Source organism: Austrofundulus limnaeus, unplaced genomic scaffold, assembly GCF_001266775.1.
Source record: "Austrofundulus limnaeus strain Quisiro unplaced genomic scaffold, Austrofundulus_limnaeus-1.0 Scaffold170, whole genome shotgun sequence".
Lineage (NCBI taxonomy): Eukaryota > Metazoa > Chordata > Actinopteri > Cyprinodontiformes > Rivulidae > Austrofundulus > Austrofundulus limnaeus.
Window position 1 is genome coordinate 967,587 of NW_013952572.1, and position 16,774 is coordinate 984,360.

The 16,774-nt window shown below is 40.9% G+C and overlaps 1 protein-coding gene across 1 annotated transcript in view; it reads left to right on the forward strand.

The window, feature by feature from the left end:
* Positions 1-16,774, forward strand: part of ncam2 (neural cell adhesion molecule 2) — a gene marked incomplete in the record, with an annotated part of 567,846 nt that overhangs the window by 471,336 nt on the left and 79,736 nt on the right. Inside the window, 2 exon segments of the mRNA XM_014017495.1 lie at positions 722-867; positions 16,237-16,387. Of these exon segments, the coding sequence (XP_013872949.1) occupies positions 722-867; positions 16,237-16,387 (297 nt within the window).

The following is a 16,774-nucleotide window of genomic DNA, read 5'->3' on the forward strand; positions in this document are numbered from 1 at the left end:
ACACACACACACACACACTTTTTTTTTCCTTTTTGGATTTTATGCCGCCCTGCACTGCAAGCCGTCTGTTAAAGACTTACATGCAGAGTGTGTGTATCTTAGGATGGATGTTAAGAAAAAGTAATCCATGATTCATGTTGCATGCTCTGTGCCCTTGACATGCATCGGGTGTCGGGGCTTGCTTAGAACGTCTTATCAGGTGGAAGCGAAAAGGGACCAGGCCTCAGTGGCTCGCTTTTCAGCATTTATCTGCTCTTGGTGCTCACTCTGCATCAAAAGCAAATCACACGCTATTGGAAAGGCATCTTCCCAGACAAAAATCTATATTTATTCAAAATAAAAAAAATGGAACAGTGCCTTAAAACTTTAACAAAGTCAGTTTTCTGTTATGAAGAAAAAAAGAAATGAAAGAGCATGTTTCGGTACTACATCAAACCTGCAGTGTTTGACTGCACTGTATAAATGATTTTGGCCTATATTGTCAGCACCAAAGTCATGCATCAGCTCAGTGTCTAAACCCCATGGTGCAGCCTTCATCTCCTCTCTGTTATGAGTTACAGTACATACTTGACAGTTTTACTTCAGCTCCCCTCTTGTCTCCCTCCATCCTCTCCCTTCTTCCTCTGTCCTTCTTTTAATCCATTCTTCTTGACTCGCTTGTCTAATTTATTTCTCTTGTCTTTGTCCCCCTTTTTCCTCATTGTCCTGGGTGGCTCYCCAGTCCAGCCCCACATCACCCAGCTGAAGAACGTGACAGCCGTAGAGGGCAGCGCCGCCATGATCTCCTGCGTGGCCGAGGGCGAGCCGCTGCCTGACATCTCCTGGAAGAGAGCCAGCGATGGCCAGACCTTCGTGGATGGAGTCAAGGTAGAAGCTGCCAGAAAGTCCATCTGGCTCTTGTGTGGATGTTTGTGTGCGGATCATCGCACAGCATGTGGTGGGCTTTCAGCATGAGCGTTAAGCAAATAACACATAACTTATGCAAGATAAGTAGGAGGTTTGACAGGTTTGCATACCRCATGTATACAACTCAGGGATAAGGTTTGGATTTTGTTCAGAGGTGCATAAATCTTATTCAGTGATGTCATTTAAGACCTTCTAATGCTTTTCTGGTCCACAAATGTCCATAAGCACAGGGCATTAAGATGTTATGCTGACATATCAACCAAAATGTTTCCTCTAAAGGGAGGGGACGTATCCTGCTTTTAAACCCTCATTTATCATGTTTAAATCATTCAGTTTTGGTCTATATTAAAGTAGAACAGCAAAGCTTTGGTCTGAATTCCTCCCTATTGTTTCACCCCTGTTCTGAGGTGCATCTGAGAGCACCTCATTATAGTGTGGTTCCTTTAAATGCAAATGAGGCACTTCGCACCCAGCCCCCTCCACCTCTTTTGGTCATTTTTTTTGTAGCTTGATTGCAGAGACTCTTGACTCCGCCAGGGTTGTCCCTTGTCTCTGATGCTGTTTGTAGTGTTTATGGACAGGATCTCAAAATGCAGTCGTGGAGAGGASGGTGTCTGGTTTGGGAACCACAGGGTCTCATCTCTGCTGTATGCAGATAATGTGGTTCTGTTGGCGTCTTCAGACTAAGACCTTCAGCRTACACTGGGACGGTTCGCAGAGTAAGTCAGTTCCTCTAAGTCTGAGGCCATGGTTCTTGACMGGAAAAGGGTGGAATGCCCCCTCCAGGTCGGGACAGAGTCTCTGCTTCCAGTGAAGAAGTTTAAGTATCTGGGTGTCTTGTTCACGAGTGATGGTAGGATGGAGCGGGAGATGGACCAATGGATTGGGGCCTCATTCTCAGTAATGAGGGCGTTGCTTCGGACAGTGGTGGTGAAGAAAGAGCTGAGTTGAAAAGCAAAGCTCTCGATATACTGGTCTGTCTTTCTTCCAACCCTCACATATGGTCATGAGGCGTGGATCATGACCGAAAGAACGAGATCCCGGACACTAGCAGCCGAAATGAGCTTCCTTTGTAATGGCCGGGCTCAGCCTTAAGCTGCGTACACACCGAACGCGTTTGGAGCAGCCAAAATGCTCCAGCCGCATGCGTTTGGCTGCTTGTCAGCAGCTGTCCGTTCACACTGAACGCGTCTAAAGAYGCGCAATGGGAGGAGCTTCTTTGTTCTTTTTCCGGTCGATGTTTGAAATGAAGATAAAATAAATAAAATAGCTTTGCTTTATTTATTTAAGAGCAAGAGAACGTTGCGCACAGAGCAGATAATTAATTTACCAGATAACTCAGAKGYGCTCTCACGGACTTTTTTTTCCAGACCAGGACCAGACTAGAGGCTGTAGAGGGAGGAGGGTCTTGGTTTTTTTCTGGTCTGTCTTTAATGACGGGCGAAAGAAAGATGAAATAAATACAATGGATTTGTTTTATTTACTAAAGTTTCACCACWCCAGGAACTGCGAGCTGATCTTTTTTTTCTTTTTTTGCCCCGAGCTCAGCGAGCTGCTGCTGTCTCATCACATCGGTGCTGATCTCTCCAGCTAGAACACCAACTGCAGACTGTCGATTTCAGCTAAAAAGGCTCCTGTCAGTCTGTGTCGGGTTCATGAAMCCGTCACGTGAAAAAATATTCTCTCCCGATCGGTTGCTGCTGCGCGGCGAGCAGCCAAAGTTCAATTTGTTGAACTTTAGCAGCCGCTGCTTTGCAGCTGMCGCATGTGCAGAAAAAYRCTCTGCTGCATGTTGCGCGCTGCTCTCAACTGGCAAAACGCGCCGCTACGTGCTGCGCTGCTCCAAGATGCACATCCACCATAGACTTTGTATGTGAACTGGCTGCTTTGGCTGCTCCAAACACGTTTGGCGTGTACCCGGCTTTAGAGACTGTGAGGAGCTCCATCATCTGGTGGGAGCTCAGAATAGAGCCGCTGCTTCTCCATATCGAAAGGAGTCAGTTGAGGTGCTTCATCTGATTAGGATGCCCCCTGGACGCCTCCCTTTAGAGGTGTTCYGGGCACATCCCACTGGTAGGAGGCCCCGGAGAAGACCCAGGACTCTCTTGAGGGATTACGTATCCTCTCTGGCCTGGGAACATCTCGGGGTCCCCCGGGACGAGTTGGAAAGTGTCGCTGGGGAGAGGGATGTATGGGTTTCTGTTGCCTCTGCAACCCGACTATGGATAAGCGGAAGTGGATGGATGGATGGATGGATGGATGGATGGATGGATGGATGGATGGATGGATGGATGGATGGATGGATGGAGAGATACAATAATCTAGCGATGCAGAAACTTTGTATTTACAAATTGACTAAAAGGTGTCAACAATGGTCGGACTGAACGAACTGAAAAATATGACCCAAACAAAAAATAAAGATAACTACAAGAGGTGTACCAAAAAATTGATTAACATCAGAGTCATGATTCTCATTTACAACTATTTAGAATTGATTTAAATTGTCCCAAAACCGATTTTACATTATTAAAAAAAATAAAGCAAATCCAAAGGCTGTCAGCCTTCATTTTGTAACTACATGAGACGTCCTGACGTCACCACGCAGCCACTTCTGGAACGTATGAATGCACAGAAAGCAGCAAAACAAAGAGGGCACTACAAAACTGGAGGAAAGGGAGATTCAAGCAGCCCTGTCTTTGTTAAAAGCAAATATTTGGGCTCATTTTGAGTTTTACCAAATGTGTCCAAGTTTGACATAAGGTTCACGATGTGCAAGGTTTGCAAAATGAAGATGAAACACAACAAATGGGCTCACATTATCAGTTCTAAATGAAAAATCTATTTTGAATCGAATCCTAGGCCCAAAAAATCAGAATCAAATTCAATTATGAAATAGTAAAAGATTCCCACCCCTAATATCTATGCAGCACAGAGTGACCCTACAGTCAACTTTTCTGCACTCCTAGAGACTCCAAGTAAGTATTTAGGGACTAAAAAGTGGATTTTTCATGATATGTCCCCTTTAAAGATTTTAAGTCCATTTATACTGTATATGCTGTTGTTTAATTCCACAAAACTGTCTGCTTTTGATAAAAAAAAGCACCATTTATGTTCACTCATGTTAGAAATGAATCARTTCTAGCATTTTAAACATTAATACACTACTTGATTCAGGGCTCTCAAGTTTTGATCTGAGCTTGGAGTGAGATTTCGARCCACYGACAGTTTCACTCATTTRCAATGTAGCTRAGTGAAAACAACAAAAAGAGGACATAATCATGCAAAATATGTTAAAATTRTGTTTTAAGCAATAAAAAATTAATAATAAAACCAATTAATAAATTATTATTTAATGATTAAGATTTTCTATAAAAATGAAAACTTGTGTTTTAATTCACTTTACATGAATATGTTAAAGTAGTGGTATTGTGTATTTTCCAGGGACATAGTTCAATTCTATACCACAATCAAGTAACTGTTACTATCAAAAATACATTTGATTTTGTATCATAGTCTATCTAAATGCTTTAAAATTGACCTCTCTCTTTAAGGACCTAAAGTTTGAGGCATTCTCACTTCAGCATGTTTTCCAAAAATTCATTCATTCATGAATGAATGAGTCGAAGCAACAATCTGGGTATGTTTTTGATTAGGAAATGCCATTATAACAGCACCAATGCCTCACAGCAAGAAGGTCCTGGGCTCGATCCCCGTTTCGGACCTGGGGTCTTTCTGTGTGGAGTTTAATGTTCTCTTGGTGCTTGCGTGGGTTTTCTCCAGGTACTCCAGTTTCCCTCACACCTCAAAAACATGTACAATAGGTTGCCTTCAGGCCCAGGCCTCCCTTAACAAAAGAGATCTGTGATCTCAATGGGATTTGCCTGGTTAAATAACGATAAACAAATAACATGATATAAAGCTAAAAAAGTWGATTTTTTTTATCTTACCCCCTTTAATATGAAAATATTAAACATGTAACGCCTACATACTGAGTGATGGACTAAGCACATGCCACTGCACTTATGCAAAACCCAAGCAGAAGAAAGTCTCACAACCACATACGATTTAGACACAATTTCAATAGTTTAGTTACTTTCCATTATGTTCCTGTTAATGATATTAATAACCTGAAATGACTTGGAGCTTATAGTTCAGCATTTATTCACACATCACTACTTATTTTTCCAATAGATTGTTGACTTTTTTGCATAACAACTATGTTCAGTTGTAAATTGAGTCTGAGTTTTTCTCCAAGTAAACCAGCTCACATTTTTCTTTTGATTGGCTTCAGGCATAAAGAAAGACCAAAAACCTTTTCAAGGTGAATGTTTCAGTTTACACTTTAGGTACTTTTCTTTTACTTGACAACCTCTTATGTAATCCAATATGAAATGGATCCAAAGCTTCGATTTTTATGTTTTACTCTGGGAACCCATTATTTACTTTATATAAAATATCAGTTTCACAATTGGAGAAAAGAAATAAAAGGCAACATATTTTTTCTTAAAACAATTATTTTTGGGAACAACTTATCATCAATACAATCCAACTACAGCTATCGTGGCAGGGGTCTGGAAAATATAAAATAAAAGGGAGGGGGGGAGGGGCGGACGTTCTTTTGCTTGAAAAAAAAAGGTCACCGCCAAGATAAATGAATGTGTGCATTGGCTCGAATCGTTTGGGTTGATAAATCACACCCGAAAATGAGAGTAAGTGCTTCTCTTCCCACAGCAAATGCAATTATGGAAATGCGCAGCGCGAACCAACACACCTAAACACACGCAAAGACAAACACGACTTGTGCAGGCGCGAGGCATGATGGATGGCKGCAGTCATTTGGGTTTAAGGCAGGATGTTCCTCTCTCAATTTGCTCTCCAATCTGCATATCCAGGCTGCACACACTCATCTCCTGCTGAGGCACCGGGCTCCAAAAGGCTTATTTTACTCAATACATAATGTTGCTTGCATTTTTCTATTTTTTTTCTCCAGCTAACACTGTGACCCTCAGTAAGAGAACATAATAGGAGGCAGTTTGTGGAATTTAATTATGTACTAAAGTAGGATTGGAGTCAGTTTGTTSTTTCGCTCTCTGCTGTTGCTTCACTTGTGAGGAAAGATAGCAGTCTGTTCTGTTCATGCAGAACAGTTGAGTTTAAAGATGTCTTTAGGTTTGCCTGGATGGCTGTTGCACAGATTGACTCACGACTGACATTTCCAAAAGGGGACAGATTCATAATCTGCATTTTAGAATAATAAGTATAAAGACTGTCTTCCGTGTAGAAGCACCAAAACTATGCAGATTTTCTGCCTCTACAGTGCATAACACGATAAAATATTTTTAAGAGTTTTAAAGACATTTCTGTTCACAGTACTGAAAGGCCATGATCTCTGGACCTTCATGACCCACTGCCTGAAATTTATAAACTTGGAATAAAAAAAGACATATTTATGTTGTGGTTGTTACTGCTTGGGATCGTTAAAACTTCAGTAAACACAATACGTCTTTGCAAATGTTGGTTACAATAAGCTCTAAATGGGTGGGGGGAATAGGCAAGTTTTTCTAATTTAGATTCACTTCTTGATTTTTATCTTAAAAAATAACAGATTTTTCACAATTTTATAGCTCTGGACTAAGATATTCTGACCATAAAGGCATAAGTATCAGAGTTATATAATATTAAAACAAATAAACAATAAAAAGATKAAATTCATGTTTTAGTTATTAAAAATAAAAATGCAGCTGCTGTTACCACACTTCCTTGAATAACATTACTTGCTGATATGACTATATTACATGGGTTTTTATTTATAATGCACAGCTACATATAAGGAGAGAGCAAAAACACATAAGAAGGTGTTGAAACACCTTTTAAAATATGTGTCAACTGCTTCATGACACTGATTTTAAATTTATTCAGTGTCCTCAGCAAGAGCGTCTGAGTATGTGATAAACTTGGGGGAGCAAAACCCAGACCACATATGGCAGGRGCGTGTTGCCCCGGCCCTGGAGGTCCACTATCTGACATGTTTAATAGGTTTCTCTGCTCCAACACCTGATTTGAATGAATGGATAAATAACAGGCTTCTGCAGAACTCAAAGAGGTAAGTCAATCACTTGGTCAGGTGAGTAGGAGCAGGGATGCTGGTAAAACCTGCAGGTTAGTGGCCCTCGAAGTCCAGGGTTGGACACCCGTGAACATATTTGGTATCTGGACATTACAGACTTTAGCCCCTTTTACAAGACATATCCGCTATCATGGCTCCAATCCCTGCCCGGCTAAATGCCGGTCCGTTCATTCATAAAACAAASAATAAGCCGGCCACATCCCCCCCTCAAGTGGAGCATTCACAAATCGTTTTACATAGCGGGAAGTTCGGAGGCGTGGAAAAAAAAACAACAGCTGGGATTACGCATTGCTTACGTATTTCACGTGGGACCACTGACATGAGTGTAAACAGTAGTAAACATGGCGATGCTAGCGGCTACCCTGGTGGTTCTGCGAATGCTTTTGCTATATAAATATGACGATGCGCACAGAGCAGATAATTAATTCACCAGATAATTTAGAGGCGCTCTGTCGGACTTTTTTTTTCTTCCAGACCGGGACCAGACTGTCTGACGGGTGAAATAACGATAAAATAAATAAAATGATTAAAATGGCTTTGCTTTATTTATTTACTAACGCGCAAACGTTGCGCACAGCAGATAATTAATTCACCAGATAATTTAGAGAAGGTTTCGCCACTCCAGCAGCTGCGAGCTCAGGGACCCCCCCCCCCCCCCCCCCCCCCCCCCCCCCACCCCGCGACAGGGGGGGGGGGGGGGGGGGGTACTGCCTCATCACATCCATAAGTTTTGCAATCCACTCCAGCAGAACACCGTCCTTCACTGTGAAGTTCTTATTTATCTCCTCCTCGGCACGCAGGGAAAGGAGAACGCGGTTCTTGGCATCACCCCAGTTAACGCAGCGAAAATAAACGAGTGCGCACACGGAAAAAGCCAGGTGCGCTTCGGCTTTGTTTACAGCTTTAAATACAGCGGTACAGTGGACGTGGGGAGAGCACGTCATCTTTCCTCCCATTATTCAAATCAGCTGGAGTCACAAACATTCCGCCTCTGTTCAGAAGTGGGCAGAGGTGGGCCTGTTACTATCAAGCTTCGCGKCWCAGGGGTGGGAAGGTCTGTTTCGCCTTTCTGCAAACRTGTTTTTTTCTGAATGCTCTAAGGAGGACAGATCGCTCATTAGGCCCGGAACGACGCATTTTGTGAATGAGGCTTTTGGGTGATGGTCCCGTAGGCAGCGTAAGCCTGGTTGGTGTCATGGAAATTATTTCCTTTATTGTGGAAAACTGTGGTTCAAATCCTGTGCATTCTTCTTTAAATGAAATAAAAACATGACAAAATGCCATCATTTATTTATTGCACAAATTACAACATGCAATGAGCTCTGTAAAGTTGTCAAAATAAAATTAGTATAATGGGATTTATAGTCCACTTTTCAAAACTTGTGAACATCTTGTACTCCTCAATAGCAACCTACCATTCATTCTTGTTCAATTAAGAGCAAAAACAAAAGGTAGCACTGCCACTTTAGAAAATGGGTGAGCATCTGCTCCTTTTGATCAGGTGCATGGTCATCAGCTATTAACATTTTAAAGGTTAAAATTTAAATTTCACCATGAGTACTGAAATTAAATGTTAAAATCTGGGTCAGAAAAAAAGACCAGGAAGTCAGCAAACCAATTCCAAATACGTTGCAGGGTTTTGTTTTTAAATGGATGAAAAAAGACAAATCTAAACCACAATATAGAATAAACACCTAGGTTAAGATATATTTCTAAAATATTTGTTGTACAAAATATTTCTTCTGTTGTTCTGCTCTTTGTAAAGTAATGTTGGGAACCTGACAGCAGTTTTTAGTTAATTAGCCAGGAAGCAAACCTGCAAGAAATTAACTGACATTGATGCTAACACGTAATAGAGTGTAAGTTAACGTGCCTGTGATATGAAAATTTCATGCTTAATACAAATCCATTATTGAAAACCTATCATTAATAACATATTGGGAAAAAATCCACTTTTTAAAAAGTCCTCTTTTGTCATCACTTCCTTTTTACATTTTGTTAAAAAAATGTTACTTGTGTCAAACAGGTTAAAATCATGTGTTATTATGCCACGTTTCCTTAATATTAAGATCCATTTGAAGGAAATGTACAGACAGGGTGCAGAGTGGCACAGCCATGACTATCTGGTTCTTTAGTGGTTTTAAATTTCAAGACCATAGTACAGTGCCAAGATGGAAAGACATCAGCAATGGTGAGTGGCAATAGTTACCACCCAACAATTGTAAAAGGCTTAAAGGACCGTTTTCAACACAATTTGGAGCCCATCATTCCAGAGTGAGAAATGTTATGTACAAGTGGAGAACATGACAATCGACAATCTATTGAGGTGAAAGTCACAACAAGTTCACCCTGAGGTCAGACTATGAACTGCTGAGAGAAATTACTGGAAGAAAAAAAAACCAAAGGGCTCCATTTTAGACTCAGATGGCTTGTTAAATGTCAGAGTTCATGGTGGTCCAATTACACTAAACAAGTGTGGTTTATTTGGAGTAATGTCAGAGCAAAATTCCACAATCTTGACAGCACATCTGGGTTTGGAAAGTTTTCATCTGAACTGATGACACTGATTCTGTATCTGTCTTTTTGACCATGAACATCACATTTGTGAAAACCAAACAGAATGAGTTCATCCATACTAAATCAGTCAAATGGGGTTCTAGAAATTTATTAAGTTATTTTTAAGAGATTCTACATTTGGTTAAAAAAARGCTAAAATTTTGAATGTTTTCTCTTTATACTTTGGTGTATGTCTGTGTTCATTTGAGGCGCTTATGAACCCATTTTAAAATGTAACCTTGAGAAAACATTCTGTCATCCTCTGAGATGAGTACATTTGATCTGTGGACACAGCAATAAACAGTTTCAAGTAGATAATTGAATTATTTAACCAAGGTTCGGCTGTTCGTTTCTGTGTGTAGCCCCTGTTCTTTGGCCTCCATTTTCCTTGAAGCAGAAAGCCATTATTAAATGTCATTGTGTTGTTGTCATGAGGTCGAGGTGATGCAGCACTCATGCGGACGGGACAAATGTGACGACCCAACGTTCGGCCCCAACACACAACTGTTAGAATGAAGCCATAATTAGACCAGCTGTGTTTCCAGCATTGGTGACATTTACCACTGACATTTTTAATATCTGAATTTTTTTTTCCAGCAGTTGAACTGAAAAAAAAAAAAAAAACCACAGGAATTGTCTCCGAAATCCAGTTGGGGAGATTTCATTTGAGATTTTAGCTTTTTTGTTCATTGCGGGGGGTGGGGGTAATGAACAGTTCCAAAGCCTGTTTATTTTGATCTAAAACATTTAGATGTCTTCTAGAGGCTAAAAATCAGAAGTTTCAATTAACCTTCAGGNGGGTAGGGCAGCTGTGGTGGAGTGGTTAGGGGAGTCATCCTGGAACCAGAAGGTCTCCGGTTCCATCCCCTGTCCAGCAGCTTCAGCCATTTCAGTCGTTGTGTCCTTGGGCAAGACACTTCACCCGCCTTGCCTACTGATGTTGGTCAGAGGGTTCGGTGGTGCCTGTGTACTGTATGGCAGCCCCACCTCTGTCAGTGTGCCCCAGGGCAGCTGTGGCTACAGTTGTAGTTTGCCATCATCAGTGTGTGAATGTKTGTGTGTGTGCATGGGTGAATGTCTGTAAGTGTAAAGCGCTTTGGGGTCCAGAGGGACTTGATAACGTACTCTATAAGTTCAGTCCATTTACCRTTTATTGCAAGTACAGGAGCACAGACCATGTGGATCTATGTTTCTAATGTCTTCAAACATGGATTCATTTTCCAACGATCAGAGGATCCATATGTGTTCCAATCTCACATGAAAACTTTTATTTCTTCTCAAACAGACTACAGGCCTACAGTGTTAAATTCCAGCCAATCAGAGACCTCTGGTCATGTCACCATGGTAATGAGGACCCTGGACCCTAAAACCGCCTTCCTTATCTGACAGTGATCTTTGGAATTTGATTCTCAGTATCTTTCTGAGGATCTCTGAATAACATCAAACAATTTTAGCCTGCAACTCATGAAAGGAGGTTGATGAAATGCATTCCTACGTATGATTACTACASGCAGCAGCAGGATCATACATGTGCTTTTTTTTCAGTGTCCATTGGTGTGCATGTCGTCGTTGTGTTCACGTTTGGCTGCGTGCCTCGTTGTTTGACTGAGCAGCATATCAAGYAGGCCGGGCTTTTGGGGCTCCGTTTGCCTCTGAGCACAAGGCCTGTCAGTTGGCAGCGCGGGAGGGAGCGGGAGGGAGCGGGAGTGTCGAGAGGTTGAGGGGGGTTAGCAAGTAATTTCCTGACTCAGAAGCTCTGTCCTGGAAGATTTCCTTTCCCTCCTCTCTGCCTTCCACCCCCCACCCCTGCATCGTCCTCGCAGCAATTCCTATTCAACGCGCACGCTCTCTCAATCTTATTGACCTCAGCTTGAGAGGCAAACAAGCAAAGTCTGCATTGGCAGCACAAAGAGACCAGAGCCGAGCCTTTAAACTGGGCTTTACCTCGTTAGCTGATGGTGTTGCGGTGATAAAATGAAGAATAAGCCACACTAAACAGGATAATGCCGAAGCGGTCCATGATCAACAACAGAGAGTCTGATGCAGAAGAAAGAGGCTTAATGTGTGTCATGGGATGTAGTGGCAGAGGAGCATCAGGAGGATGTGCATTGATTTATAGAGAGAATCTTTGGAGGAGATGGGCAGCGGGCACACAAATCCTGACTTCAGTATGCAAATAGACACATGGGTAGGAATACAGATGAATGCAAACAGAGACACTGTGCAWGGAGTCGGCACTGTAGACAACAATTGTCACGGAAGATGAATGTCTGCCTGCTTCAGTTATAAATTTACGGGTGCTCAGAATCAGTTGATGATGGCAACCGAACGTTTACCCGTCTGAGATGAATGCTGGCAGAGAAAAGGAGGATGTGTTCTGTTTCCTAGAGTTAACACAAAGAAGAATTTAACAGTATGAACAAATTAGAACCTGAATTATCTTAAATAAAAGACCCTGCATTTCTTTGAGGACTGCATATCAAACGGTACCTTTCATGCAAGAGTTTGACTTATACTGAGAAAGGATGAGTTGTAGCCAATTTGGTTAAACCCGGCAAATCATTTTGTATGTGATCTCATGATGGCCCATTCAGAGCAGTGCTTCCCCCAATAAGATGTATTGGCTAGAGGGGTCACTCTTGCTTCAGAAGACTGACCATTGTGGTACGAGCACGGCGCCATATTGGAGGGGCAAGCTGTCAATGTAAACAATTTATCTTGGCTAGATTTCTACATAGAATTGCGTTTGAATATTAGTTTTTCATTGGTTAGCAACATTCATTGCAGATGTGTGCATTTTGACATGATTTTGCCTGATATGATAATATGTACTGACAAGCATTTTTATCAAACTAAAAACTAATGGTCGTCAGTAGCAAACTGAGTTTCATTTCTCAAACATGCATGAATGAGTCAAAGCAATACTCTGTATATGTTTCTGATGAGGGGATAACATTATGACATGATATAAAGCTCAAAAAAGTTGATTTTACATGATATTGCCTCTTTAATGTTTCTTTTTGGGGGGGTTGGCTGTGGTGACCATTTTGAATTGCTATGGCACCTGATGTTCAGTTGTAGATGTACACACACAATGTAAAACCCAACAAGTTAACTCAAATGATTTGGGGAAACAGGAGGCACAAATCTATTTAAGTTTTGTAACTTTAATTATTTGAGATTATTTAATTATGYGATTAGAGCTTAAAGAACATAAAGCATCTGTGTTAAGCCAACTCAAATGCATAAGTTTATTAACTCATTTCATTTAGTATGTTGCAACGTAAGCAACTTGTTATGTTGGACAAGTGGCGGGTCTAGGATTTTTCTGAGTAAGGGGCTATCAAGGGGCCAATATTCATAGAGGGGCCAAGTATTTGTCAGCACACAAATCCCTGGTTTTGGTAAGGTGTATATATTTAACCAAACACTTGTAATATAATTTAAAAAAAGCTTGCACAGTAAATTATCCTCATCAGTTTTACATGCATGTTTACAGTACATAGATAAAATACTCTCAAACACACAGCATGTGAGAGAATCCGCCTGTAGAAAAAAAAAACACCAATTCAACACACCTGATAACTGATAACTGATTAACAGACTTTTGTTGAACTATGTAAGGGTTTATCTTACACTTCTTATAACAAGGTTATAAGAGTAATTTAATTAGCAAGGATCTCTTTTATTTTTGGATAAACATTTCTTTAAGGCAAGAATGAATGGACACAAAAAGTAACTCTCAGTCAGTGAATGTTGATTTGAACCATAATATGCTATCATTTATTTTACAAATCATACAAAATTGACTATAGAGTACACCTGATTGTGAACAATTAATGTCCTATAAAAAGTTTTGGGACCAACAATAATAAGCTTTTAACTTCTTAATTGTTAACCACACTTAAATAGAAACACAAACGTCAGCTTAGATGTTAAATACCAGACATTTGAGGCTGTTTATCTTAGGAGTTGGCAAGGGCAAGGTTAAGAAAAAGGTTAAAGAAAGATGTTAGCTTTCCTATACTTTATCTTAAATAATGTGGGTTTTAACCAGAAGGGCGAAGCGTTCTGTGCTCAGCTTTGGTCAGACCTCGACGTCACACACAGCCAGCTTTTACCTTGAGATGATGTTCTGTCACCTGCCAGGTAGATGGGGGTGCTGCTGGAGAATCTGTCTTTAGACCATCGAACAGGGGACTCCAAGGCGTGCTCTTTGACTCGTTTACGTACACGTCAGCCATAACCAGAAGGCAAGGCCTCGACTGGAACCCAGGTTGTAAATAAAACTTCCGTCTGGAGAGTTTCTGAAGTGGATAAACCAGGCGTGGTTTTCCACACTGTGAGGTTCCCCATTGGCGTGAAGGGGCCAAACCTGACACAGTTTTCAGCTTTTGATTCCTCGGAGAGAATCTAGCTGTTACGGTGACTGACGGCGGTCAGTCACCTTTACTCTCTTTCTTTCTCAGTGTGCTAGACGGGCGGAAACTGTTAGTTCCTACTGTTAGTTCCTAAAAGCTTAGAGAATCTATGGTCCGCCCTCCAGAAGGTTAGATTAGAAAAAGAAATTATCAAGGAAAGTGTTAGTAGAACTCGCTGTGCCTCCTGAAACTAAAACAACGATTATTGCTGGTGCTGTGTGGTTCAGAACAACACATTTCATGACCCATTTAAATAATCTGATGAGTACTTATTTAAAACAGAACTGAAAGAAAAATGAATTGCTTCAAGTTCAAAACATTTATAAATATGATTCAGACAAGTAAAACATTGATATTTCATTAACTTAAACCATAAAGATTATTTTAGTTAAATAAGAATTTTCCCACAGAAAAACCATACATAGCTGAAATCATACTGAGGGAGAAAAGAGATCTGTCCTCTCTTCTCCTGTAACTTTGATAAACATTCTCTGATTATCAAAATGCGTAATACTTTCAGTTAAGAAAACGCCAAATCAAATAAGAGAAGATTCTTCTGTTTTTATCTGATTTAGAAGGAAAGTGGCCTTGGGTGGCCTAAATACAGTTCTAAGTGGAACAGAATTTTTGTCTATTAGAAGGCCCATCAGAGGACTGAGAGTCCAAGATAGTTCCTTGATAATTTGACTCGAGGTGACCCCTAMAACTATAATCATCTGATTCAGGTGTGTCAACGCAGGGAAACCTCTAAAACATGCAGGGCAGTGTGCGTTGAGGACCAGGGTTGAAAAACACTGCCCATACCATACCATAGCATACCATACCATAGCATACCATACCATACCATACCATACCATACCATACCATACCATACCATACCAGACAGACGGACGGACGGATCCCAAAGAGAAATTACAGTTCGGAACAACCCGCTCAAGAGATACAGACAAAACACAACAGACTTGTAGAACAGGTGCCCCAGGTTCTGCTGCCATAGACCCCTGCACAGAGCAAGAATCATCATCACCCTGCGCTACCCTCAAAAGAAATACCAACATGAGGATAAAAAGTATAGCAAATGATTTTATTCTGAGGTTTGGCACAAAGGCTACAATCATTGTTTCACCACATACTGTACGTATTATTAATGGCTATATGTATTCTTTAAAGGAATGGTAGGATTTTTATTTTGTAAGTCTGTTCCTGTTGTAAAGTTTCTGGGTCCAATGTCCTTCAGTTACCTTGGTCTTCAGCTCCATTTTCTACACAAGTGCCTCAGATCATTTCTGCCAGTTTATTCTATCATTACTGATCAATGGCACATTCAGTCAGACTTCAAATTACAATTTTCAAAAGTCCTCAAAAGACCTCAAAAGTCTGTTGATTGGTACATTAAACTACTAGCATTTCTCTCAGTTTCTAACAAGAAATCCTGTAAAACTGACCTGAGTTYAAACTCAAGACGTCAGCAGTGCTTCCATCTAAACATAAAACAGAAAGATTAAAGCTTCAGAGTCATCAGGTTCAACATCACCGACTTGTAGCCTTAAATTTAACACAAGAACAGGCCAAAGACGGGAAAGTATGGCTCAAATAAAAGGTAGTTATTGAGATTCTTAGCGGTGATTTTACCTATCACCTTCAAATCCACTGCTGCAGTTATTGAAGTTTCTATTACATCAGCCCTGAGTCTGCTGGCAGCTCAACTAAAAAGTACTTTCATTTGGGTCAAGAAGGTTATCTGATGGTAACAGTCTGCAGGTTACAGCTGTATCACGACTCGGACCATAATGCTCCTGGGGTGTTTTTTCTCATTACAAGGGACTGTCGATTACTGGACTGATAGCCTTGTCTGCTGTAATTGACCCGTAGCTTCAAACTGATGCCATCTGTCTTCATACAGATGTAATGACCTTGTAATATATCGACAGTTTATTGCATTAACTTTGACACTGTGTGACAAGGGACAATTTCCTTCAGGGGCGGGGTCAAGACTGATCAAGGGGTTGTTGACAATTCATCAGAACAAAGTAGGATGAACATMTTTCTGGTTGCAGCAGTGGGAGATRTCTACCTCTGCCTTTTGATTTATTTCTGTACAGTTAAATGTACGAATAAAAATGGCCCCCACTGTGTTTCTTTCCTCCYAAAGATGAGTCCTAACTATTCCTCTCATTGTCGTCTATCATTTAATTAACAGKTAGTTGCTTTATCTTTGTGTTTCAGAGTCGAAACGAACGGTTTGAAGTCCGCGGCCGTCACGGCAAGTCTGTGCTGACCATCAGCGGAGTGCGCCTCACTGATCTGGGTCGATTCGACTGTGAGGCACAAAGCAGGATAGGAGGCCATCAAAAAAGCATGTTTCTCGACATTGAGTGTAAGTATGTTCTGTGTCTTATCTGCTGAATGCACCTAAATGGCTACAAGAAGTGTTGCCAGATGTTTCAGCTTTAAGTTCCTAAACGTTGCAGGAACTTGTTACCCTGATTATAGCTGGTTCAAGTATATAAATATTGCTAATAGACCAACAGCCTAATCAACCATTATATATACAGTATATTTTTATCCATTTACAACAACTGATCCTGTTAAGATTTTCTCTTGGTGTCTCTTAATCTGCACTGGGGTCTCGACCCCAAGTTTGCGAACCGCTGATCTGTTTTGTTTATAAGGCAGATTGTTTTATTGTCTTGTTATCTTGTGTGTGTGTGTGTGTGTGTGTGTGTGTGTGTGTGTGTGTGTGTGTGTGTGTGTGTGTGTGTGT